At 37.5% G+C, this 26653-nt stretch overlaps 1 protein-coding gene across 4 annotated transcripts; it reads left to right on the top strand.

Moving 5' to 3' along the window:
- The first annotated feature begins 4163 nt into the window (after window positions 1–4163).
- On the top strand, window positions 4164–26217 carry LOC123310453 (transcription regulator protein BACH2). 4 transcript variants are annotated; one of them, XM_044893924.1, is made up of 4 exons: window positions 15492–15775; window positions 20321–21186; window positions 21420–22234; window positions 23382–23521. In XM_044893924.1, the coding sequence occupies exons 2-4, from the start codon at window positions 20326–20328 to the stop codon at window positions 23386–23388; spliced, it is 1683 nt and encodes a 560-aa protein (XP_044749859.1). In that variant the 5' UTR covers window positions 15492–15775; window positions 20321–20325; the 3' UTR covers window positions 23389–23521. The 4 variants fall into 4 exon arrangements, with proteins under 4 accessions (XP_044749857.1, XP_044749858.1, XP_044749859.1 ...); XM_044893922.1 differs by lacking the exons at window positions 15492–15775; window positions 21420–22234 and adding an exon at window positions 4164–4246 and having other exon boundaries at window positions 23382–26217; XM_044893923.1 differs by lacking the exons at window positions 15492–15775; window positions 21420–22234 and adding an exon at window positions 4177–4233 and having other exon boundaries at window positions 23382–26217.
- The last annotated feature ends 436 nt before the right edge of the window (window positions 26218–26653 follow it).

Raw genomic sequence — 26653 nt, forward strand, 5'->3', positions numbered from 1 at the left:
ACCTAATGAACCGATATTCATTATTATTTTATCGATCAATTAGTCTACGAGACATTCGATGATCCTACCTAATCACCCCCTCATCGTGAGTGACAACTGCAACAGTATACAATTCCTTATCATCAACAATATTTATAGCCATCGACGAAAAAGATGTTTCAATCAATTTTCAAATTACGATTTGATTGCCACATCGTTGCATAGCTGGCTAGATAAAAAAAAAGGCAGCGGAGCAGCAGATAATTCGACGAATCCATACTTCCCTGATATGGGAGCTCATTAACGGAGGAAAATAACCGGCCTGTCGATCAATTAGTTAGTCCGACAAGACTCCAGATCGTTTTCTACAATGTTTAAATCGAGCGTGGAAAGGTCGAAGTTCAGGACGCAAAATTTGTTTTATCGAACCGAGCTCGAGTTTATGGCGTTGTAAACACATAAGTCTCCGATTGGATTGGCCTTGTTGTCATCGATTTTGAGGATATTTGCTGATATTTGGTACTTCCGGATACAATTCCATCCAACCAATTTTTGTGACGAATTGATCTCACTTTTGATTTGTATTTTCTCTCGCAGAATGTTTCGACGTACGTGGATGTTAATCTAAACCGAAAATTAATCGGTGAAATGATATTATAGCTTCTCTACACCAACAAATAATATCGGAGCTAGGTCATGTTGAAACGTTTTTGGCTGACGTATAATATAGAGTGTTAGTTTCCTTGTATGTAACTGTGCTATCTATTTTTATACTTATCGCCGAAAATTCGACCTTGAGTCAGTTTGAAAACTGACGATAAACGTTCGAATATAGTCTAGGACAGCTTTAAAATATTGGAATTTGAAGATTAATGCATAACCACTAGATTGTCGTCGACTTATTACGAACACTGAAAGGACATGGTGAGATATTGGCCATCCACCTAAGTTTTTCAAATTCAAGGTAATTAGATCCACGTTCAAAGAAGTCAGCATTCAAAATGCTGACAACCACACACCGAAACTACCTTTTCTCAAGAATAATATCGATTAACCATTTGAAATACAAATTTGATTTCGGAAAAATGCGTAAAAAAACTGTAGAGTAGGTATATCTAGGGATTTCCTCTCTTCGAAAAATTCCCAAAAAGTTGGGTTCAGTTAAAACTTCCTCAAGACCGAACGGTTGTGCCAAGATGGATGAAATTCTCAGATTTAGTACAAGAAAAGTTGCTCTTTCAGAATATGCATCACGTTTAGATCTACGATAATTTTCCTGGAAGAGAAATTTGTCGAAATATAACCTTCGAAAAATTCTCAAAAAGTTGGGTTTAGTTAAAACTTCCTCAAGATCGAACAGTTGTGCCAAGATGGATGGAGTTCTCATATTTACTACTAGAAGAGTTGCACTTTCAGAATATGTATCACATTTAGATCTACGATAATTTTCCTGGAAGATAAATTTCTCGAATGTTGAACTTCGAAAAATTCCCAAAAAGTTGGGTTCAGTTAAAACTTCCTCAAGACCGAACGGTTGTGCCGAAATGGATGAAATGCCCAGATTTATTATAACAAGAGTTGCACTTTCAGAATATGTATCACATTTAGATCTACGATAGTTTTCCTGGAAGAGAAATTCCTCGAAAGATGACCTTCGAAAAAGTCCCAAAAAGTTGGGTTCGGTTAAAACTTCCTCAAGACCAAACGATTTTGCCGAAATGTATGAAATTCTAAGATTTATTACTAGAAGAGTTACTCTTTCAGAATATGTATCACATTTGCATCTACGATGATTTTCCTGGAAGAGAAATTTCTCGAAAGATGATCTTCGAAAAAGTCCCAAAAAGTTGGGTTCAGTTAAAACTTCCTCAAGACCGAACGGTTGCGCCGAAATGGATGAAATTCTCAGATTTACTACTAAAAGAGTTGCTCTTTCAGAATATGTATCACATTTAGATCTACGATAGTTTTCCTGGAAGAGAAATTCCTCGAAAGATGACCTTCGAAAAAGTCCCAAAAAGTTGGGTTCGGTTAAAACTTCCTCAAGACCAAACGATTTTGCCGAAATGTATGAAATTCTAAGATTTATTACTAGAAGAGTTACTCTTTCAGAATATGTATCACATTTGCATCTACGATGATTTTCCTGGAAGAGAAATTTCTCGAAAGATGAGCTTCGAAAAATTCCCAAAAAGTTGGCTTCAATTGAAACTTCCTCAAGATCGAACGGTTGCGCCGGGGTGGATGAAATGTCGAGATTCATCACTAAAAAGGTTGCTCTTTCAGAGTATGTATCACGTGCAATAATTTCGATAGCATATTTCTTTTAGTTCAGATTTTCATCTTGAAAATGGCGTTTTTCGAAAATTGCAATTTTCAATCTGCGATATCTCCTGTTATATTCGTCTGATCGAATTGAGATTTCCAGTTATATAACCAGCGCTGCCTAGGCTTCCACTCTAGCATAAAAACTCAATTTCGAAAATCTTGCTCAAAACTGAGAAAGGGGTTAGATCCCTCTAAAATGACATATTTGCTCCTCTGTCCAAAAATCAGGATGTCCTATTACTATCCTAGGATAAGGACTGCAACAAAACCACCACTAGTTGTTCCTTGATCATATTTTTGAGTCCTTTCAGTCTTTAAAAGGAAGATTGAAGGTGTTGACCACCAAGCAACACTTCAAGAAACTTGATTATTGGGAACTTAAAACTGCACCACGAACTTTTCCAAGATTTGTTACGCAATGATCACTCAACTATTGAACAAACACACAAAGCCCTTCAAAATCTTCCAAGCCTGACACCAAATTGATATACTGGGCTAAATAGTTCCTCTGAGACAAAATCAAAGGTACTGGCTCTTCCAGAAGATTTCCGGATCACAGGATAACCTTTCAAGATGGTCAGAACCAACACTCAATAACAGATCAATCACTGCACGCCAAAAAACTCCACCAAGACGTACGCAAGCACATCCAACCGAATGAACATCGCGAGTGTGCGAATCCAAAAGCTCCGTCAACCAGCCAGCCAGCGCAGACCTCGTGCAAATTCGCAAGGAGTTGGCAATGGACTGACGGCTCTCCCGGCCTGCTCCACGTCGCAGCAGAGGCCGGCCTGTTCGCCTTCCCCAAACCCACTCCATCTCTCTGTTACGTTTTTGCACACGTCCCCGGGGTAAACGGCCTGCCGCGCGATTTGCAATGTTGCGGTTGGTCAAGATCCTGGATCCTGACGACCGACGCGACGCCGTCACCCACTGTCAATGTCCTTAGCGTAGGTCGCGGATCTGGATGTAGCGGTATTACGTTCTCGATCGCGTGCGAAACCGGTCCCAAGGCCGTCTACGCGAATTATTTGCACCTTACGCGGAGGAATTCGCTTTCCCTTTCCATGGGGGTTTTGTGGCAGCCGCCGCCGTGACTGGAACTTATCCCGATAGATCGAATCTCGGCCGGTCGATGAACCCTTGTTATTGTGACTTTTGTGCCTTGTTTATGAGAAATAGGAGGTGAGTTATGGCCCCGGATGGGGTTTTTCATCTCGCAATGATGCGAGATTCAAGGATCGAAGCTAAAGGATGTATTGAGAAGTGGTAACATTGGTATTTACAGGTGAAATCGGCCTTTGCAAGCTTGAAATTCAACATTCTGCATGTTAATTTGACATTTTTGATGTTCTGAAGCACTGGGCTTCCCCATCGATCCACGCTACTCTCCACATGCGTGTATCTTTCTTCACTAATCGCGAATATTCTTACCAACAACTTGTTTATGAATTATTAAGGTATGCTTGTGGAAGCGATAAGCACATTTCGCGCAACAATTGCTCGAATAACTGGATATCAAAACAGGATGACGTCCGACCAAACAACGTCGGCATCTCGTAGGACATTTCGGAGAATAGCCAACCCCAACATCCGCACCAACTATCCGCAAACAAAGACGGTTTGCCTTTCTGATTCTCGTATGATAAACAATAAATTCCTACGATGTTGTTCTCTACACGTCCCGTACACAAGGCTCTTGCGGATCAACACAATTTTTGCAAACCGATGTCAATGATTCCGAGACGTTTCTATGCAAAACTGCACAAACAATAAACAGGAAAGGGAATTTTTATCCGATAAGGGTCTGCATTGTTTTTGCTGTTATTTAGCAAGTTTATACGTAGTCGATTCATGTTCGAGTAGAGTGCGAAGTTGTCGGAGGATATTCTTTTGAAACGGTGCTGTAGCCTGGATTTCTACTTGGTCAGTAGCAAAGGTAGATGTTGCTTCACAATTATTAATCCCTCAACTCAAAATAATAATAGATGAGCATGGATAAAATGACCAGTTGTCCTTACCTTTTTTCAATCACAATTTTACCTGTCTACCTTGATTGATAAAGTGAATTTGCAGAGAGACTCTCTTGAAGTGGGATTTTCTTTAACTTTTTTATGACAATTATCTCTCAATGTTATTAATTATTCAGAGTGAGTAAAGAGAAACTCACAAGATTCATCCGTTCGGTCTTGAGGAAGTTTTAACTGAACCCAACTTTTTGGGAATTTTTGAAGGTTATATTTCGACAAATTTCTCTTCCAGGAAAATTATCGTAGATCTAAACGTGATACATATTCTGAAAGAGCAACTCTTTTAGTAGTAAATCTGAGAATTTCATCCATCTCGGCACAACCGTTCGGTCTTGAGGAAGTTTCAACTGAACCCAACTTTTTGGGAATTTTTCGAAGGTCATCTTTCGAAGAATTAATCTTTCAGGAAAATTATCGTAAATCTAAACGTGATACATATTCTGAAAAAGCAACTCTTCTTGTAGTAAATCTGAGAATTTCGTCCATCTCGGCACAACCGTTCGGTCTTGAGGAAGTTTTAACTGAACCCAACTTTTTGGGAATTTTTGAAGGTTATATTTCGACAAATTTCTCTTCCAGGAAAATTATCGCAGATCTAAACGTGATACATATTCTGAAAGAGCAACTCTTTTAGTAGTAAATCTGAGAATTTCATCCATCTCGGCACAACCGTTCGGTCTTGAGGAAGTTTCAACTGAACCCAACTTTTTGGGAATTTTTCGAAGGTCATCTTTCGAAGAATTAATCTTTCAGGAAAATTATCGTAGATCTAAACGTGATACATATTCTGAAAGAGTAACTCCTGTAGTAGTAAATCTGAGAATTTCATTCATCTCGGCACAACCGTTCGGTCTTGAGAAAGTTTTAAGAGAACCCAACTTTTTAGGAATTTTTCGATGATCATCTTTCGAAGAAATTAATCTTCCAGGAAAATTATCGTAGATCTAAACGTGATACATATTCTAAGGGCCCAATTCTTTTAATAACAAATCTCGAAATTTCATCGAGCTTGGTGCTTAAATAACACAAATGTGTTTCCCACTGGTCAACCGTGGGAAATGAGTACCATTCCGTTATCGTCAAACAATATACTATTTTCAGCACCGAGTCATCTTCATAATTTAATGCATTTCTGTAGTTCCTTCTGAGATAATGTGGTAAAAACGTGTGAATTCGCGTTTTCCGTGTTCGCTATTCCGTTTAGGCCCCAGACAACTATCGTTTCAGTTGAGTTACCAAGGGAGTTTTATCAGTTTGTCAAGTCGGGAAGTCGATCCCCTTATCTGGGCCTTATCTGTTGCCGATTTAGGAATAGAAAAAAACCCACGCATGAATTTCGAAAAATAAATATTGTCATTTAATAAATGCTGCGTGATATTTACCTAGCCATATTTATAGGCAACAGATATCTCGAGTATTGGGTAAATTTTCATTGTGTGATCGATGCATACACATTCGTATTAGAATTGTTATTGTCTGCAGCTTGTGACAGACTTGAAATTTTTCCAATCATAGTCTGGGGACTCTGAATTGGGCATAACAAAATTATGCAGATTTTGGGCCAATGTCAAACAGAGTTGTGGTTTCATTTGTCAGGGAAAATATTGAAAATTCCACCAAGGAATCAAGACATGAAGACTCGCAAAAATCACTGGTTTCAGATACCTATAGGTACTAGATTGATTATTTTCAATATCAGTATAAGTATAAGTAACACAAATTTTTCAACTTTAACCCTCCAAAATATAAAAAAGTTGTACCCAAACATAAATTCATCCCAACAGTCGTCGTTTATCATTATTTGTAAAAGAATTAAGGATCCATATTTCCAATCCAAGAGCCTTACAGAAATTTGTGTTTTCAAGTGGGTACTGTTTACTCTTTCGTCACAATTCACCTGTGAAACGGTGATAAAAAGTGATAGATACGAAAAAAATTCCTTCAGGTACTGCCGCTGAAATACAAATAAAAATCACTCATTGTTCCTTATCGAGATGGTGCATTTCATATGTCTGATATTCCTTCGATAAAGGAAAAAAATTGTTTTAGTATCTAGCGTATCACAAAAAATAGATGGGACGTTAGATACAAAAAAAATGATGAGAAAACTGTGTCCTCCACCAACATTATCGTGAAAAACAAAACGTGATATTAGGAATTATTGATATAGTTCTTTCTTTGCCGAAGGTGCGTGCTTCATTTAATTTTCCCGGGCTTATTCTTTCATTACGTTCATTCAAAGGCAATCACGCATTGATCTAATTTTCTGCCATAGAACCTTTCAATTATTCAGAGACTTATATCGCATCTACTATTCTCGAGGTTATTCGATGGTGGGTAAGCAATTTTCCTAATCTCATTTTCCTTCGATCAAGACTCAATAATGCAAAAAGAGAAGGCATAATTATTTGAGTACCTACTCTATCGCACTATCTACTGACTGAATGGGGAATTGGAGCAACATTTTTGTTTGCTTTGATCACCTCAAAATATTTCACATTTTTGACGACTTTTCTCGTATTTTTATTCAGTTGGAGGACCTACTAAATTTCAGTGAAAACAATGGATTTTGTTCTTGTTGAAAGCTATAAGATTTGAAGCTTCTAATTCATGTGGGAGAATTCTTCTTGGATATTGATATGTGGGTTCTCCCTCAATGAGAATCCCAGATAAACAAATACGAAACAACTGTCAAAGATACGTCCATCATTGACCACAATAATCCACGTTATCGATCTCGTTCATGAGCGAAAATGACGCATGGTTGCGTGTCCATTCCACAAAGGAAAGACACACAAACTGCACAAACAACACGGAAAATGTAACAAGTCCCACTTTTCCCTAATTCAGCCAAATAGATGAGACGTAGATAAAATATATCGATGTGGAATAAACGCATGACATTCGGAATAAATGATACAGAAGGCGATGAATAGTGCGGTCGTTACAATCTAAGTATATTAGCGAAATAGAAAATGTCACTTTCATCGATTCCAAACGACCATCCAATGCCCATTTCTGACCGGTGTTTTCCGATAATAACGCGTGAAAGAATTGTAGGAGGAGATTTCGAACCCGTCGGCAATTTTCTGGGAGTTGAAATTCAACCAAGTGATGTATGAAAGTGCCTAAGAAGGTTCAAGTTTCAGATCCGTAACTCCAAAGACAAAAAAGTTTTGATAACTTCTCGAAATCGTCAAAATCTCAATTTTTGTTTATAACTCGAAATCTAAAAATGGTAGGCCGAATCTGTTTTCAGATTTGGATTAGTCATGAAAAAAGAGCTCGAGAATGTGTCATCCGTTTTCTTCTAGCTGCTGTAGTTCTCGAGATCCCCTCAGTAGACAACGAATTTTGCCCACGCAAATTATCCATTTCAATTTTTGAGCAGTGTATTCTATTAATTGTCTTTCATTTCTTCCGTGAAGGTGCATCTTTGATACTGCAAGTTCCCTAAAAATTCCTCATGGACTTCGACCTGCTAGTGACAAAACCACTAATGATGTTTATGCTACCTATACGGTCGATTCGATTGTCTCGTTTTTCCAAAATAACCGAGATAAATGACGGAATGATTTCACTAATTCCAATTATCAGAAACCACGTCCGAAATATCGTGAAATGCGAGAAGTATATCTGGGAGCGACTCGCGACATCGTTAAAAAACAATTTCGGTGGTGAAAACCAGATTTAGTAATGGCCAATCTCCAATTTTCTGACTTGTCTTTCTTTTCACTGATATCGCCCGAAGAAACGACAATTCAAATATCTAGTAGGTTCTGAGAAAGAGCCCAGACAAAAAAATTAAATTGAGAATAATATAAAAAAAAATTGGCTTGATCATCTGGAAATAACTTTGGAAGTAAAGCCATTGAAATCATAGTTGATGATACGATAAAAGTAGAAATGTGCGACAAAAACATCATTTAAAGAAGAATAACATAAAATATGTACAATAGAACAATTCGCCATTTTCAGGTGTAGGTATATTAGCGAATAAGAAATAGCTAGTATCGGTCAAGGAACCAAATCAAAGAATACTATTCCTTCAGCGACGTTTCTGCACCTTTATTGGGCCTTCTTCAGGCTACAAATAGAGAAAAACTCATAAAAAACAAAACAATATACAAATATAAAATTACAATGATTAAAAATAAACATGAAAACAATAAAATGAAATAATATGAAATAACAGGTCGACAAGAACAATTAAAGATGGTCAACTATGACTAAACATCAGAATGTGAACAGACATGTGAATAAAACTACGAAAAAGCACCAAAAAAGGCCATTCCACAAACTCACCATCGGAATACAAGAAAAAATTAAAAAATTGAATCTTTCATTAAAGAAAATCGTCTGCAACATTAAATAAGCATTTAGGTATAACAAGGATCAAAATCATCGATGTACACAGAATCAACACGGTTCACACACAATGCAGATATCCGAGAGCCAACTATACCTAAATGCTTATTTTATGTTGCAGACGATTTTCTTTAATGAAAGATTCAATTTTTTAATTTTTTCTTGTATTCCGATGGTGAGTTTGTGGAATGGCCTTTTTTGGTGCTTTTTCGTAGTTTTATTCACATGTCTGTTCACATTCTGATGTTTAGTCATAGTTGACCATCTTTAATTGTTCTTGTCGACCTGTTATTTCATATTATTTCATTTTATTGTTTTCATGTTTATTTTTAATCATTGTAATTTTATATTTGTATATTGTTTTGTTTTTTATGAGTTTTTCTCTATTTGTAGCCTGAAGAAGGCCCAATAAAGGTGCAGAAACGTCGCTGAAGGAATAGTATTCTTTGATTTGGTTCCTTGATCGATACTAGCTATTTCTTATTGAAATTTGGAACGATACTAAAGGTTATCATCTTATATTAGCGAATTTCCCCGCATCGAACAACGTTTTCAGCAAGATTTTTCCCAACTAGCTGACGATATCCCCTTCTAAATCCAGCAATCCAAGCCATCGCATTCACGTATGATTCATGCCCTCGGAGAGCCGATAACTGGCAATATTCAAAATAGAAAAAGGTGAAAGATTGTGGGTAAAATGGCCTTTACGATAGGGCGACTCTGAGACGTTCTTCGTCTTAATGGTATGTCATTGCCGATAACCTATATCGAAATATATGGAATAGGGACAACGAACCTCTTTGTTTTATGGTGGACTGATAACGATGGGGAGTACGTAGAAGTCGTGTGTGATAACGGCCGAAGGAGCTTTGGAAGAATGCCAGGAGGATTGATGCATTAGATGAGTTTTTTCACATACGAAGTGTTTCAACATAATTTTTTCATCTACCCATGGGTATTATGGTAGGAAAACCGACCTTTTCCGGTCATGAAAATGAATGCAAATGAGTGAAGAGTCAACTGAATCATTCATAATAAAATATTTGGTATATGGTGAAAACATGGTACAATTCTTCTTCGTACCCTTCACAGATGAAACAATTGGTTTAAAAATAGTCTGAAACTTCTCCTTATACGAGGATGTATTGATATCTAGTTAGCGTAGACCAGTTCCATCCATGAAAAAAATATTGCGTTACCTTAGCAACGAACAATAACTCATTAGAAGTGTCAGTGTGAAGTTTGAGGTCAAAAAAGTAAAGCAGAGTTACGCAATAAATCAAAAGAAAGAAGATGTCCAGCGACCTGTATTTAAAAGGGTTAAGAGATAAGCAGATTTAAGAAGATATGTTTAATACCCTTGGTGATCAATGTTCTTTGTATCGACTGTGAAAAATTGGACTGCAAGCTTCAAAAGAGGTAAATTTTCCATTGAAGATGATGACCGATCGGGAAGGACAGTTTATTTGTCAGTCCCCGAAAATATCGATGCAGTTCATGATATGATTTTATTAGACCGTCGAATTGGGCTAAAGAGAATATCTGAAGAACTGAATATTTCATACGAACGCGTTTATCATATAGTTCAAGTGAATTTGGACATGAGAAAAATTGCTGCAAAATGGATCCCCAAGTGTTTGAATGTTGACCAAAATCGTGCAAGGATAGAAGTATCGCGTTCGATCTGTGCTCGATTTGAAAACGATGTAAACTTCTTAAACCGAATTGTTACCAAGGATGAGACTTGGGTACATTTCTACGATCCAGAAACAAATCAACAATCTATGGAATGGCGACTCTCTGGTTCTACATGACCTAAGAAGTTTCGTGTCCAAAAATCTGCTGGAAAAGTTCTTGCTTCAGTTTTTTGGGATTACCATGGAGTAATCATGATTGATTTTTTGGACAAGGGTAAAACAATAACCGGAGATTACTATTCGACATTACTGACCTCTCTACGGAAAAAAAATTAAAGCTAAAAGACGTGAAAAGCTATCCAAAGGTGATTTGCTTTTGCAGGACAACGCCCCTTCACACAAATCTCATCTAAATTCGTGATTTAAGGTTTGAATCACTAGAATACCCCCCTTATTCGCCAGATTTAGCTTCATCCGACTATCATCTCTTTCCTCAACTGGAAAAAAGTTTGAAAGGTAGTAAATTTTCTTCCAACGAGGAAGTTATAAAAGCTGTGGAGGCTGTGGTTTGCAGAGCTAGAAGAAACATTTTTTTTTTGAAAGGTCTAGGGACGTTGCAGGTTCCCTGGAATAAATGTATCCAATTAAGAGGAGAATATGTTGAGTAATAAAATATTTTGACCTAGAAATTTTGTTTGATTCTATCGTAGGCTAAGAATTTTTCAATATATCCTCGTATACATCCTCTCCTCATTTTCAAAAAATAAAAACAATTTGTTTTCCGGAAAAACTTCTCAAAATATCCGGATGAACTCTTTCATGTGGCCAATATGAATACTCACTCTCCGGGTACCTCATATTGTAGTTGTCAGATAACAGCTCTTCGTCAACCCTGAACCTCCCTTTCATCGCACCTACCTCGACCTAATAGGAAGCTGTCAGTGATTTTAATAGCCGTAAAATAGCCCTCGCATTGTGCCGGTGAATTACTTCAAAGAGAGGGTGGTTCTCCACCTGCGCAATTGAACTTGCAAAATACAAGTCCCACCCTCTATGTACCGCATTGGCAGCCTCAGTTCTGAGTCTCATTGTAATCTGGCGCAGACGTGGTGTATTTTCCCAATTATTCATGTAATTTCGGTGAAGGGTGGAAGAGGTATTGCGAACCTGTAGGGGATGTAGGGTAGCGAGGTGAAACCCAATTTGGAAGAAAATTTGAAGACGATACCATTTTTTTTCATGGTCATGTCATTATTGAAAATAATCTCGACATTGTTAATATTTCTCAGGGAGGACTTTATCAGAAATCGTGAATCATACGACTTCGAGATTTGCTGAATAAATACATTTAGATACACAAAGTAATTTGTAAATATTGTGCGAAATGGGATAGACAATATGATCCCAAATTTGCGAAGATATAATTTGGACCAAAAGACTCGTAATCTTGTTTGAGCCAATAGTTTATACTAGATAATTGAAATGCCGAGAAGGCTAATTTGATTAGACCTGAGATGTACTGTTTATTGTCTGCGATGTGTACAATCTACCAATCAAAATTCTTCAAAAACTTAAAAAACTGCGTTTTTCCTTGTGATAAATGGAAAAATATTAAAAATTCTTAGTACCTTGTTCATCTCAATAGTGTAGTCAATCGCTGAATATTACGAATCTTTCTTCAAATAAGCGGTATTGTTGAAAATTCAACTTGGGTAGAACAAAGCCAAGACTTAAAATATGTAATTCTATAGATTTTATTTGGAAAATTATTTGAAAATCAATTTCTTTCATCTGATAAATTGACACTTCTCAATTGTTTTTACCTTGTACGATATCTTTGAGGAAATTTTACTTCGACTCTTAACAGGACATTGTTGTAGCAAATGAGAGATTCTTCTAAGATCTTCAACAACTAGATACTACAATAGGCTAGGTCCTACTTGGTGAGGAAAGTCACTAACCATTGAAATTTAAACATTGAAGGCGCCTCCAAGGGTGGTAGTGGCTTTCACCGATATTTGCTGAAAATTATGGCTCTCAGCAAACTGTCAACTACCACGTGAATGTTTTTTGTTTTCATAGGAGATTGTTTTGATCTATGAGTTTGTAGAAAGTAATCTCTAAAACTACTGAACTGATTTTCACGAATTTGAAATTCTTACCATCTAAACGAAATTCAATCCCAATAAACAAGTTCGTTGAGAATGTACTACATTTTGACTTATTTTATCATGCAACCTTTTTGAACGCTTCAGAAATAACCAAATGAATACATCAGCTTCTGCTTTGTCTTGATCTTCATGAATTAGAGTAGATATCTAACGCTTTTTTGCAATCTACAATCCTACAAACAAAATCAGGTACGAAAGATGATGACTCCATTTTTAAAAAGCATGGTTTCTGTCATCTGATGTCTTGGAGGTTTATTTATCTTTTTTGAGTAAATGGCCATATGAACCTCCACAACCTCTGGATTTATGTGGACCATGTTGGAGCAAATTCAGAACAGATGTGCCAAAATCCCTGACGTTAAGCCTGAACCGATGAAATCTCAAAAACGTATTCGACCAAATCCGAAACAAATCTCGACTCTAGTAAGATGGCCATTCGTAACCACAGTGCATGAAAAGCGTGGGTTTTCGGATGGCCAAGGCCATCAAGTACACGCACCGGTTCTTGAGCGTTTTATATATGGCGCATTTAAGATGCGTCTCCTACCTTGACGTAACATAAACCGAACGCACTGTTTACATCCGCAATAGATCTGTTATTTTGAGGCTTGGAGCCGAAAGCCGTGAACTCAAGTTGCATGTCCGCTCGCTCATTTCGTATTTCTCTCATCTATGATGCCTCCTATTTTATTTTCGTCGTTCTTCTTTGCGGCGTCATCCTTATCTGTTCAAACCGCGCCCTGGTAAGGCGTATGTGTTTCCTTTGTTTGATCTACTCGGTTTTCTGCTTGATTCGGTGTAAGATTGCCCTCCCTGCAACTGGAGGTTTGGTTCAAGGTCAACTAATTGAGATCATCGTTGAAAGTTATTGTCCTAGGGAGTTTCAGTTGTTACAATTGAGTTTGTGTGTTTGCCATCAGCTTTTTCCTAAGGGGAAAAGCGTGATCGTTTTGGTCAGATGAATTAGTAGACGAAAAGAGTCTCCTACGACCAGGGTCGGTTAAGGGTCAGAATCGATAGTTTCAGAGTTATGGCCAATCTGAGATTTTTGACAATATTTCAAAGAATAATGATCAGATCGTATTGAAACTCGTTGAGTTTCACTGTAATACCTCAAATTACTTTTCGCACAGCATCGCAAAATATTGCTGCTCAAACCCTCGAGACCGACAAGAAAATATTGCGGTCGAATCCCCGTCAATAAATGCGTAAAAAAATCCTCACCCTAGGTAACCCTTAATCAGAGTTATTCGGTCATCCTAAAAAGGTACGAAAACTGTTCGCAAGCCCGTAAAAAAGTTATTAAACGAGGGTAAAAAGGGTTTTTGGAAAAACGTACACGTATAAAACCGGCCATTGTCGGCGCTCCCAAAAAGAACAATCGCATTGTAGTCCCAAACAGCGTCAAGTGCATTTCTGCCTCCTATAAAACGTTTCCATCCACGTAAGCATCGGAGAGACGCAAGTTCCTGTCCTAGGCCAGCAAAACCAGACGAAACTTTCGGTAGACTATGCAGTCGAAAATTGTGAGACGGAAATAGGGCAAAAAAGGACGGGGATATGGCATATTTATCTATTTTACTATGATCGGGCTAGTGGCGTAGTGGTTTTCACGATCTTCGGTTAAATGGAAACGAAAAAACTGAAGAAAATTGTGGAGGAATTTCAAAAAATGAATTTATCGAAGAAAATTGAATTTTCTAACTTCTAACTCGATGTATATCTTGTAAATAAGGAAAATTTTATCTAGTTGGGTGTATCTTTCAACCTCATATTACATCCTATAAGAAATTCCACTTATTTCAATTCATCATTTACTGCTGAGTGTGTTTCAAAAACAAAATCAATTGATCATATTTTTTCAGAAGTTGATTCAGTTGATTGTGAAAAATTTCCCATTCCCTCATCACTTTAAAAGAGTTAGAAGTGAAGTATTGCTCATTTTTGTGCAATACTCAATACAACAAAGTATAAGTTGAACAGCGTTTAAATTAAACAGGGTATAAATGAAAAGTTGCAAAGAAATTAAAGGGTTGATTTGTTGTCCAAGAATAGTTTGGATCTTTCATATGAAGCCCTGATTAGATACAACCCCCTCAAAAGGGCACCTAATGTGAAATTTTTAATTGTTTTCTTAGAAACAAAACCCAAAATTCAAAAATAAAACGAATATCTAAAGGTAGTGAAATTAGATGTGTAGGTTAACGAAAATCCAGCCAATTTTACATATTATCTCGCATTATTTTATATATTCTTTATTGACATTGAAGAACTCTTTTAATTTTACGAAAAACGTATTTGATTCTGAAAAGAGCTACATACTAACTGTTGTATGAATCATTCAAACTTAGGTACTGATAATTATTGTTGTTTTATGTCTCAATTTTCAACCCCTAAAATTGATCAAAAAGCCAATAGTTGGAAGGGTTCTCATATGAAAACCCATCAATTCACTGCAAGAATTTTCAATAAAAATCTGTGGATAAATAAGTTTTTATTCGTCTCAAAACTGTTAAAATATCAGGGAGGGTTGAAATTTTCTTTCACTTCACCCAAAGATTTTCCATTGGGACTAACACAGATCAAAATTGAATTTACAGCCAGTTCAAAAAATTTCATTTTCATTTTCTCGAAAACTTTTTTTTTCTCTTGTACAATTATTTGTTGTTGTTGAATGTGTTGTATAAGTTTATTCTTTTTTCTATTTTTCCGTATTTGTTTCGCGAATACTTCGAATTTTCCTCTCGTCGTGTCTAGGATCTCGTCTACTCATTCTTTAGCCGATGCACATGTCCCTCTAGGATAGTGCGATCATCTAGCATCTATCCCCCACCCCCCTCGTCTTACCGAACGCAACTTCCCCACTCCAGAACCGCGACACTCACCCCCCTCCGCCCGCCCCCGCTTGTTGCGTGTGTCTACGGTCCAAAATACACCAGCCAAGCCACACAACCCCCACTGTCTACATCTTGGGGTGGCCGATTACCATTTTCAGAATTCGTGCGATCGTTTTGACGAAAAGTCGTACATTGCGTAAAAAAGTGCGCACAGAGTGCGTGTGTGTGCATTCCGAGTAGATCGCATTCTATGTCGATCCTATCATTTCACTATACGAGTTTGGCCAACTGCAACGTCACAGCTATGCTCGAAATCTGATGGACCTGTATCTTGTTGTTTGTTTTGAAAGCGAACTATTTTAGTTTTTTTTTTATTATCATTTCGTTACGATTCTAGCCGTGTCGCCCACTCGAAGGATTATTTCGTGAGTATTTTTAGATTTTTTTACATTGTTTTATTTTTGGACTTTGCCATTTTCGACTTGGAGAAAATTCTTACAAACCAGTCGGATTTTTTCCAAATTTAAATTTTCCCAGTTCACTGTTACACCCCCTAGTCCACCAGAACGAGAAGTCAATTCACCACCCTCTTTCTGCGATATATTCCGAAACATCTGTCAAATTCCAACCGTGCAACTATCCTGTTTCCAATTCCTAACATTATGGGGCCCCTTCTTGCATGAATTGCGGCATTTTATTACTATCTGTTCGATTTCCTGTCCTGAAAATAATTGTTCTATAATTGATTCGTGTTTTGGACCCTCTCTGCTTTGTGCATTTTAACTTACCCCATTGTTTTATCATTATTTATTGTCTTTTTTGCTGAATTTTGTGTGCTTTTTTATATTTTGACAAATCTAAATCCAAATTTTTGTTGATTTATTCATTTATTATTCCATTTTTTCAAACTTTTGACAAGATATATGCCTCAAATATAAGGACCAGCTTTTTGGCCTTTCCTCACACATGCATTCTATCCAAAAATGTGGACCACACATTTGGTGAACTATTTCCAGATCCATCCAACCCTCAGCAATGATATTTTATTAGTCGTTTTATGTTTACTATTCGTATATAGGAAGTTTGGCTTTCGGCCAACTTTATCCTTTCATTCACTCCTTGTGTTTTATATCATCGACTTTCGTTTCCTTATTTTCATTCAAGACTAAGTGAAATCTTTGGAAGATCAATGAAAAAACATTGAATACATTTTTAGGTCTTCTGTGTTTCAGGCAACTGTGATATTTATTTAGATGTTTTTTTATTCTTGTTTTTCGAAAAAAAATTTCGAAATCTGATAAAACTTTGCGCAATATTCAAAAAAAGAAAGAATTTAATTATAGGAAAATAGCTTAAAAAGTAAATGATTATAATATGGTCTCTCTACTCACTGGTTTATCAAAAACTATACTTTTTTTCCATTTCTCTGTTGATTTCTTGTACAAATTTTAATCTTTACACCCAATGCAACTGATTAAATTCATGGTAACCCATGATTCCGAGAAACAACTAGAATATTTCAGCATTTTTACGAACTTGTATGCATACAATATACGGGGTGAGACAGGGTGTCAAAACTTCCTGTTTCCCCCCGTTATCGGCGATCGGTCAGAACAATGCGTACAATTTCACATTCATCGAATTCGCATTATTTTACTAATTTCGAATATGAAATTCGTCACAAATCATCATTTAACATCGCGGAAGTCCGTTCTATTTTACGATTGCAATTTTTGATGAGACCAGTGTTGTCGTCGCGTTTTTCGAAAGTAATCTCGCCAGGCTTATCGAACGTTTTTATGGAATAATAGGAATCTAATACATTTTTAATACGGAAAACGTCGTTTAATTCTAGGCGATCCGGCAGGTCTATCGCATTTTCGAGAAAGATCGTGCTGTGTGACCTGCATCGCAAAAAAAAAAGATTCAACCTCTCTCTTGAAAACGTCGAAATTGCTGCCTCTTTGGTAAGTTGCGTATATAGACATATAAATTTAATCTCAACGTATCAAAAGTGAAATTGAATCTTTGGAAACGTAAAATGATATAGCAATGAGCGACATATCATTTCATTAATCGTAAATTAGCCGTATAATTCTTGAATTCAAGAGCTTTCGGTCGAAAAGGAAATTGTTTCTTTCATTCAACCACCTTAATGGCACATTTCATACTTTGACTTCAATATGCGAGACATGCGAACAGAAACAGATTTTCTAAGGGTAGCAGAGGTGCTGAATTATTTATACCAAGCGTTCAATCAATATTCGCCAATTTTCTTCAGATGTCGAATTCCCATAAGCTATTTTAAAATGGGTACATTTACCTAGGAATCTATAGTGTATCCGCCACTTTTGGTTATAGATTTTTATTCTCGTATTTGTAGGATTGACGTGGAAACTTAAAACAATGTATTTTGGAGAATTCTGAAGAGAACAATCCAGAAAAGTTTTCAGAATTAGATAGTAAAGAGACAATTTCTGTTTTTTTTCCATTTTAACTTCCAGTTTCATCGAGAACAACAAAATTTTCCTTACACAATATACTAAGGAAGATTTTCTCATATTTTCTGAATAAAATTCCAAAGATCTATGTGGTCGATGCTTCACTGAAGACTTTATGTCAAATATTGGATCGAATTGAAGTAGCATTAAGAAAAAATGGGCAACATTTTTCTAAATAATTCAGCACAAAGAATTCTGAGTAAAAATTGAAAAAATAAATAGTCAGAAACTATCTCTATATCCTGAATTTTTGAAAAGCAATAAATTTTTTTCTGAGTAACTATTTTTCCATCAAATTGTGATGCGCGAAAAACAGTAAAATTTTACCTGCATTTCAACCTGTCTCATTTGAAATTCAACAATTATAACCGGTTAAGGGGTAAATATCGATCGCGTATAAAATGATGCGATTAGAAATCAATATTTTCATAAAATTTTAAAACGTGTCCTAATGGCTAGGTGTATTAATAATGTGCTAACGAGTTTCTAAGATATAACTTAATCAACAAGATTACCTTCAGCGTTTTTTTGTCGAGGTAGGCACAATCAATATTGCAGAGGAAAAATGTTGGAAATTTCACACGACCCTAAAGTTAAAAAAGGATAAAACAGCGAAATTTTTGACATAAAACTGAATCTTTTTTGAAAAAATTGCATCTATCATTAAACCACATATATGAAAGTTTCTTAAGCATCATATACTTTCAATATATAGGGTGTAAAACCATTTTACAATATACAATTATTCATAATGAAAAAGGGTAGGTATGTATAAAATTTGCAACTCTTTTTGGAACCTGAAGCTTAGAGCTAGATTCGTTAGTTATTCAAGATATCAAAGCGAACTTTAACTCAACCCTACTGCATCTCACAATCACAAAGGGCTTTCAGTTGGACTCCGTCAGTACAAAAAACATAAAAATTATATCATTCGCAAAAGTTCGCTTTGTTCTTCGGGACCCATCCAGAAACGAGGGTTAGTTATCGCAATGCAAGTTTTTATAAGGGTGCTATCATCCAATAAAAAGCCCCATCCTCGTATGGGACAAGGAACGGGTTGACGATCCATAAAGCATATTCAAACTAGTATCTAATTTCGGTTGAATCTAGTAGTTCCTTCTGGGCTTTGTTGAGAGAAAGTGTCCCGTTGGAGAATCTCGAAAATACTCGCGATAAGTTTTGTGTTTGAGGATTGTAAATGGGTGTCTGTAAGTTTTTATTTCGTTTTTCTTATATTTTTTCAAATTTGCTGATATTTTTTATGTGAAGGATTCATTTTGAATCACCAAGACGGTCCAATCTTATCTTTATGCCTAAAAAATAAATTGCAATTGCAATTTGCAATAAAATGAAATATTTGAAGAAAACGTGAAATAATATTGAGTAATCCATTGAAGCTTTGATACTCATAACAAGTAAAAGAATAGAGTCAAACGTAGAAAGCGACATTCCGTTGAATGTTAGACGAAAAATAAAAAATGTGCCTTACTTTTTTCGTCCAACATTTTTTCACAGACTGTTATTTTGTCAACTGATTTGTCGAAAGAGTACATTCATTTGATACTGTAATGAATTTTATAATTAATTGCGATTAATGAGGTAATATCCTGCAGATGCATACAACAACATAAATTGAGGTATTTAGATAATATCATTTGAAAATACTTGTTGAAATTCGAAAACTATGATGAGAAGTGTAAGTGGCAAATTGCTTCAAACGTTATACTACTTTGAGAACACAATTTTTACTTCTTCCTTTATTTCGGTATCAATTAACCATCCGTCAAAAAACCATAGGGATCATTTATCCTTCTAACAAAATTTTCCACCCCCCTCCAGCCCTGAAACCCTCCCCACTTATACCTATTCCGTTAATTTATCAAATCGGAAAAGTATCAACGGAACATTATCATTACGGGCAGGAAATACACATTGAGGAAGTGCCTGAATTTTAGGCGTTGCATGCACCGAATTCACCAACATAATGGTGAAAATCCATTATCGCGACTAGTGGCCAGTATACTACAATTGATAATTCACAATTTTTTCCTACTATTCCGGTTCGCCGAGGATAAAGAAGATGGAAAATTTGTGGAACGAAGGAACACAGGGCCGAAAAATATTCATAGAAATCAATTTCTGATAATTCGATTAAAACTGTGTTTTCTGTTCTCAATTTTTCACTTGGTATAATTAGTTTTAGTTTCCTGTTTCTATATGAAATAATACAGAAGGTGGAACTAAGGTTTTATCTGCAAAAGGAGAATGATTTTCACAGGTTGCGTTGTTAGAAAACCTATTCGAGTTGTCCATTGTGCTTAATGTTGAAATAAATGTGAATATTGAGGTGGATGTTTATCAGAATCCAAGCATGCTTCCCAAAAAAACGAGCAACAAGAAAAGTTAGTCGACATAGCTCGAAAACCATCCTAAAATTCATAATTTCAACCCTTTCTCTCTTCTTTTCAGTCGAAATGGAATCGTTGCAAAAATACTGCCTGCGATGGAACAACTACCAGACGAACCTGGTCAGCGTGTTCGACGAAATGCTCAAAAACGAGAACTTCGCCGACGTAACCGTGGTGACCAACGGAGGCGACCGTTTCAGGTGCCACAGGATGCTCCTGGCAGCCTGTTCCAAATTTTTCCAGGAGATATTCGTGAGCGTGCCTTGCGAGCACCACCTCGTGGTTCTCCTGAAGGACGTCAGATCCTCGGATATGCGACATATACTGGAATACATGTACACGGGCGAGGTAAACGTCGGACAAGACGAAATATCGTCCATTATACGAACAGCTGAGGAATTGAAGATCAAAGGATTAACCGGTGAAGACAAAAGCGGAAGGAAAGACGAGGAACACGAACCTATGGAAGAAGCGCCACCCAGTAGACCATCATCGAACCACGCACATACCGTCGTACACAGCAGTAGCAACATGCATTCTCCTCCCCATTCCACCAACTCCATGTACAAGAACCCCTACACGAACATGTATAGCAAGATGCACCCTAACGAAAGAGCCAATATGAACCTACCAATGTGGCACGTACCCGGATTACCCCATCACCAACCACCAGCGTCAGAAAGTCCATCCTCCAACCATTTCTCAGTACCTTCTCCACCGACCATGATGCCCGCCTACGAATCACCAAACGCCGAAGTCTACCACCACCGCAGGAAGAAGTTCTCCAGCATGATGATGCCGAAGGACACACCGATCTTGAGGACCGTCCTAGGACAGGGCCAGGCCGATTCTTCTCAACCCGTCAGCCTGGTCGTCAACCACGGCGACCAGAAGGAAGAACACGCGGACCAAGAATGCCTGAAGAAGGTGAGTGTCCCCCTTATCTACTAACCTGCAGTGCCAAAACCTTGCGAAACGCGAAAGATCAACTTTAAATCGGTCAGTACTCATTCGCCAGCTTGGTACTGCAGTTTTGAATGTTACTAATACAGGTCAAGCTTCACAATCGGTATACGGCGCGTTCGGGTTGCTCAAGGTTCGGGTACTACAGACTGTATTTCCTCATTGCATTGGCCTATTCTTGACCTCCTTTATTTCAGCGAATGGCAACTGAAGAACTGCCGGAAGACAACCGATCATCGAACAGCGACTACCATAACGAAGAGGATGTGAAACAAAGATTAATCATGCAATCGTCCCCTTTAACTTTCTCCCCTGAAATGAGACTCTCCTCTGGTATAGCCAACTACGTACCCGTCCAAAAACCAGAGAGCAATAAGAGGTACAAACAGTATTCGAACAACGATTTGAACGGAGCCTTGGACGACGTCAGAGCTGGCATGTCAGCCTTGATGGCCGCCAAGAAACATAACGTACCCTCCAGAACCCTCTACGATAAAGTGAAGAAACTAGGGATCAAAAGCGGAAACACCAGACAGATGAAAAGAAGCTCGAACGGCAGTCCTCCAGATTACATCATGGACGATGGATCTGTTTCCCCGAGAGTAAAACTAGAAAACGAAGAATATTCCATCAACAACAACTCGTCCGTTACCAAAGCTTTCCTCCAGCACGCCGGCGAAGACGCTTTGAAAGCCATGGCGCTGGCAGCAGCGGCTCACGCCCTGCAGAATTCGAACCGCGTCTTTACATCCAGCTCCTCTCAAAACCAAGCCATGAGATACGTGCCCTACAATCGTTTATCGCCACATTCCCCTTCGAACAGCGAAAACAGAAGCGAGACGCCAGATCGCGAAAGAGACTACGACGAGGATCACGTTGAAGATTTGTCTGTCAACAGGAGACAAGAAGGAGTAATCGTACCGCCGATGAGCCAAGTATCTGCCATGATCAACGAGGAGACTCAGAGAAATAGAAACGAAGATTCTAGAAGGAATAACTTCGAGGAAACGACGTAAGTTGATGACTCGCGTCTGACGGCATCCATTTCGGTTCGTCGCCATTCCGCTTTCTGACATATGTCAATATATTGTCGTACTGACAGATGAACCATAGACGTCAAAGAAGTAATTGTCAGAAATTCGATGTTTACAAAACGAAACCTTGGTGTTGCTCATTTCCACAGACTAATTCAGGCAGTCGTTATCGCTTGCTTATTTCCTTGATTTCTATAGAAGTTACCACAGGAATCACTGAAATAAGTATGACTCGATGTTAAGGAGAGGAGTTGAGTTAGTCGGTGTAAACGGGCATAGAGGAGCTTCGTTAGATCGCTTTTTGTCATTATCCACTGTGATTTTTCACAGAACTCCTCGATACAAACAGCAAGCTCAATGAACAGTTTTTAGAATTAGCTTAAACTTTCAGCAGAAAGGTCTTGTGCCTTTTAACTAGCAATGTTCTCCCCTCTGGTAGATAATTATGATTAATCGGTTTTATAGCCCTAATCATGAGGTTATAATGCGGGTTATGTTGATCCCGAGCAGTGAAGTGTTCCTTTGTTCAAAGGAAGATCATAAACATTAAATGTTTGGGATTTTGTTGGAGAGGGCAGAACCAAAGCCGGCATTTTATCTGTTATCGATTAAATAGGCTGAAATTCACTAAAAAGTCAATGCTGATGTTACGAATTTCGAATACAAGCGCACAGAATCACAAAACTCATCCGCCATCTTGAACTGCCATCTTGTTTTATCTCCTAGCGAGTATTTCACATCCAGAATGATGAATAAAAACCGTATTCAGCTCATCGCCATCAGAAAAATTGAAAAAATCAATTATAAACGATAGAACAACAAAGCAAACTGGAACAACAAAGCAAACTGGAAAAAATCAGTTGAAAATAAAAGCTAAATTGAATCTCTGGAATAATACAGATTAAAGCTTTGTCTGTAGAAATAATAACCGCCCTAACATATTCTAGTTGTATGTTTCGGTACTGGTGAATACCTTCTGTAGTATCTGAATAATTTTCCGACCGATTTTTTTTTTATTTCAAAAGTTGAACGTGTGAGGCCTGCAACACGTAGTTTAACACTTTAAGCTGTACCTGTACGGCGGAAATCACACAAACACGATCTTCTAACCTGAATATTTTTCAGCACATGAAAGAAGAACCCTTAGAAGCCTCGACATCGCCATACTCCGACCACCATTCCACCAACGGCGAAGACGTCAAACCCAGCCTTTCCGCATCGTCGCCCTTCTGCATGTCCGACATGAGGCTAGCCTCATCCGGCATAGCCAACTACGTCCCTCCCCAGAAACCCGAATGGAAGAGATACAAGCAATACTCCAGAGAAAACCTCAATTGCGCCATACAAGCCGTTTCGGCGGGCACCATGTCAGCCTTGCAAGCCGCCAAAAAGTTCAACGTGCCATCCAGAACCCTCTACGACAAAGTTAAAAAATTGGGCATCGTGACCTCGAAGATCTACAGGAAAGGTACGAACGGCAACTTCCGGTACACGATGAACAGACAGACGGAATCGCCGTATCGCGCGTCAGAAAGCGAGGAATCTCCTGTGAACAACAACTCCAGGAATTTCCTGCAACAGGCTATAGATAACAGAGGAGAAGACGCCTTGAAGGCTATGGCCATGGTGGCGGCCATGCATGCCGCTGCTTCCCAACACCAATCTCAGCCCTTAAACCAAGGGTTCGACACTGATCCAAGCCCGGCTTTGCTGAGATACATCCAGCAAAGGGTGCAATCTAGATCTTCTTCAACAGACGATGAAAATCCTCACTCTGGCGACACAAATGGGAGATGCGTCGAGAAAGACGAAGACCAAGTTGAAGATTTATCGGTTAACAAGAGGCAAGAAGGCGTCATAGTATCGCCATCAGTGCACCAAGTGTCAGCCATCGTGAGAAACGAAGAAGTTCAAAAAGAACCCAACGAAGAAACAAACAGAGCGATGTGCGTCGAGGAAACTGCTTGAATTGATGGTCTCGAAACTGCTGACATAGTTTTAACGAACCAGTGTTAAGTTTTATTCTATATAGTTTATGTTTTTGTATAATACCTGCGAAATAGTGGCTGGCGTCTGCAATCCAATCAACGTCACAGACTGTATTCAGTGCAATATGTCGTCGTACTCATGTTAGTCTTAATTTTTCTTAGCCTTAGTTTTTTTTCTCGCAGTGCCTGTAAAAGCTTCGTACTGGACCAGCTCAAGAATATAGCTGATGAGTTCCTGTTCGGGATGTAGGTAACTAATAAGACTGATAGATTTTAATCGATTCATTCAAGACTGATTAACGAAAGCGTATATTTTATGGTACCAGTACTTTGCGACTTTGAGAGGTGTAAATTAGTTGTTTTAAGTATACTTTTTTAAGATTGAGCTGTACATAATATTGCTGGAAGGCATCAAGACTTGCTGAGAGGTGCTTTATGATTCTGGGGGGCTGCCGATCGATCAATGAAAAATTCAAGTATTCCCTAATTTTTCTATATTTTTTTTTCATTATTTTTCGCCTCACAGACGAGGTTCACCTTGAGCTTTACATCGATCAGATCAGCAAAAACGTATCGTATTGAATAGGAATTTTCCGACTTAAAACTTGCAATAACTTCTGCTTGATTCACCAGGCCCCCCATTAAGAGTTGAACTCTCTTTAACTGTAAAATATTTTGTGATTAAATGTTATTTCTTAGGGTTTGGTTTTGGGTATGAGATGTATTTACGTAGTTTCGCAGTGTTAAACGTGCATTTTTTGAGTTTTTACATTGGAATTTCAAACTGTTGAGCTGATTTCAAAGATGCTCATTTCCTTTTGGCATGGGCGTAGTTGGCGGAAGGGCTATGCTCCCTAAATCGTTAACGCGGTCCTTGCTGGTTGATTGGGGACCAAATCTAACAAATGTTTCAATCAATCGTGCCTAGATTTAAATATGTATCAAACTCGAATAGATGAGCACCTGAATAGTTGAATTTCGAGACAACAGGTACAACTCGAAGATTTCTATGCGGTAAAAATGTTTTTCGAAAAATCACTATGTAAATTATGTAAAGAAAGTTGGATAGTTGTTTGATTATGCACATTCAATGTTTATAGCACACTGTTTTCAAGTTTGTTATGGATGTATATTGAATTTGTACCACTTGTGAAAGGTTTGAATTTTAGCAATAGTTACGAACGATATAGGATCGGCCATTTTGATAAGCCATAGCTGTGATTTTCTAGACTGACACTCTTGACTCACATATTTAGCTTCATTGTAACAGACTGGTTAAGCCTAGTCACAAGGTATTCATCTGAGATGCAAGTGCAATTTATTCACAAGAAAATAGTTAAGCACCCTTCATATATTTTCAACCATTCGCCGACATTTTTGTTCTCAATTTAGAAGACTGATTCACCGTGAAATGAAATTTCTGAACGAATCATCGTGTGCCTTTTGGGATTTCTTACGAAAGTGGTTACATTCCATCCATTTTTAAGGATCGTTTTAGCAGTTTTTGAATCGTACAATACTAAGTGCTTTTTTGAAAATATATGTTTCGCAATTATTTCGTAAGACTGATATATTTGTTACCTTAATTGTTAAAGATACGTTAGAAAAATTGGATTGTTTTTGATTATCAATTTCTTCAGTTAACAATAATGTTCATTGCTGACGGAAAATTAATGATTATGCTTTACATGAATCAACTACCTCAAATGTTAAGTTATATATCAATTTGAATGTTGTATATACTGGTAATCATGTCATTTATATGAAACCGCTATTTTATTACAAGGTACCATGTGTTCTTTTACATTTACTTTATTTAGACTGCGTATTGTTAAATATTATTTTTTTTTAAATAGGTACACATTATTTTAATGTTATTGTTAGACATAGTAAATTTATATATAGCACTGCACGTATGTATTGCATCCATTATGAGTAAGAGAAAATCGAAATAGATATATTATATATTCGAATTTATTACCCGTGTTTTAATCATCATTTTTTTCTCCATCAGGGAAATTAAACAAAGAAGTTCATTCGATTTTGAATAAGTCTTGGGATTTATCAATATTTAACTGATAATTTTGCCAAAAAACTGACAATTTCGATAAAAAGCTTCGATAAAACTGTAGAGGGCTTCAGATAAACCATAATTCGTCGGCTTCTAATATTATATACATTATAATATATTGTATACTAACAGGTCAGGAAATCTTTTCGGTCTGATTTGCCTCAAAAAACTATAATGACACTTTCATACATAAGGCCGAAAAAACCGCTCTTCGCTATCGATGATTAGAATCGGAGCTACAAAAAAATTTACCCTGAGCTAGCTTCGAACACGTAACAGATCATTGGTAGACGGAACTTTCTCCAATATCAATCATGGTGTTGAACACTCAAGGGTAT

This window comes from Coccinella septempunctata, chromosome 3 (genome assembly GCF_907165205.1).
Source record: "Coccinella septempunctata chromosome 3, icCocSept1.1, whole genome shotgun sequence".
Lineage (NCBI taxonomy): Eukaryota > Metazoa > Arthropoda > Insecta > Coleoptera > Coccinellidae > Coccinella > Coccinella septempunctata.

Bases quoted from the DNA above. Each gene is read 5' to 3' on its own strand.
- LOC123310453 (XM_044893922.1), top strand. From the start codon at position 20,326: ATGGAATCGTTGCAAAAATACTGCCTGCGATGGAACAACTACCAGACG. The intron at 21,187-23,381 runs GTGAGTGTCCCC...AATATTTTTCAG, and splicing joins ACCAAGAATGCCTGAAGAAG to CACATGAAAGAAGAACCCTT.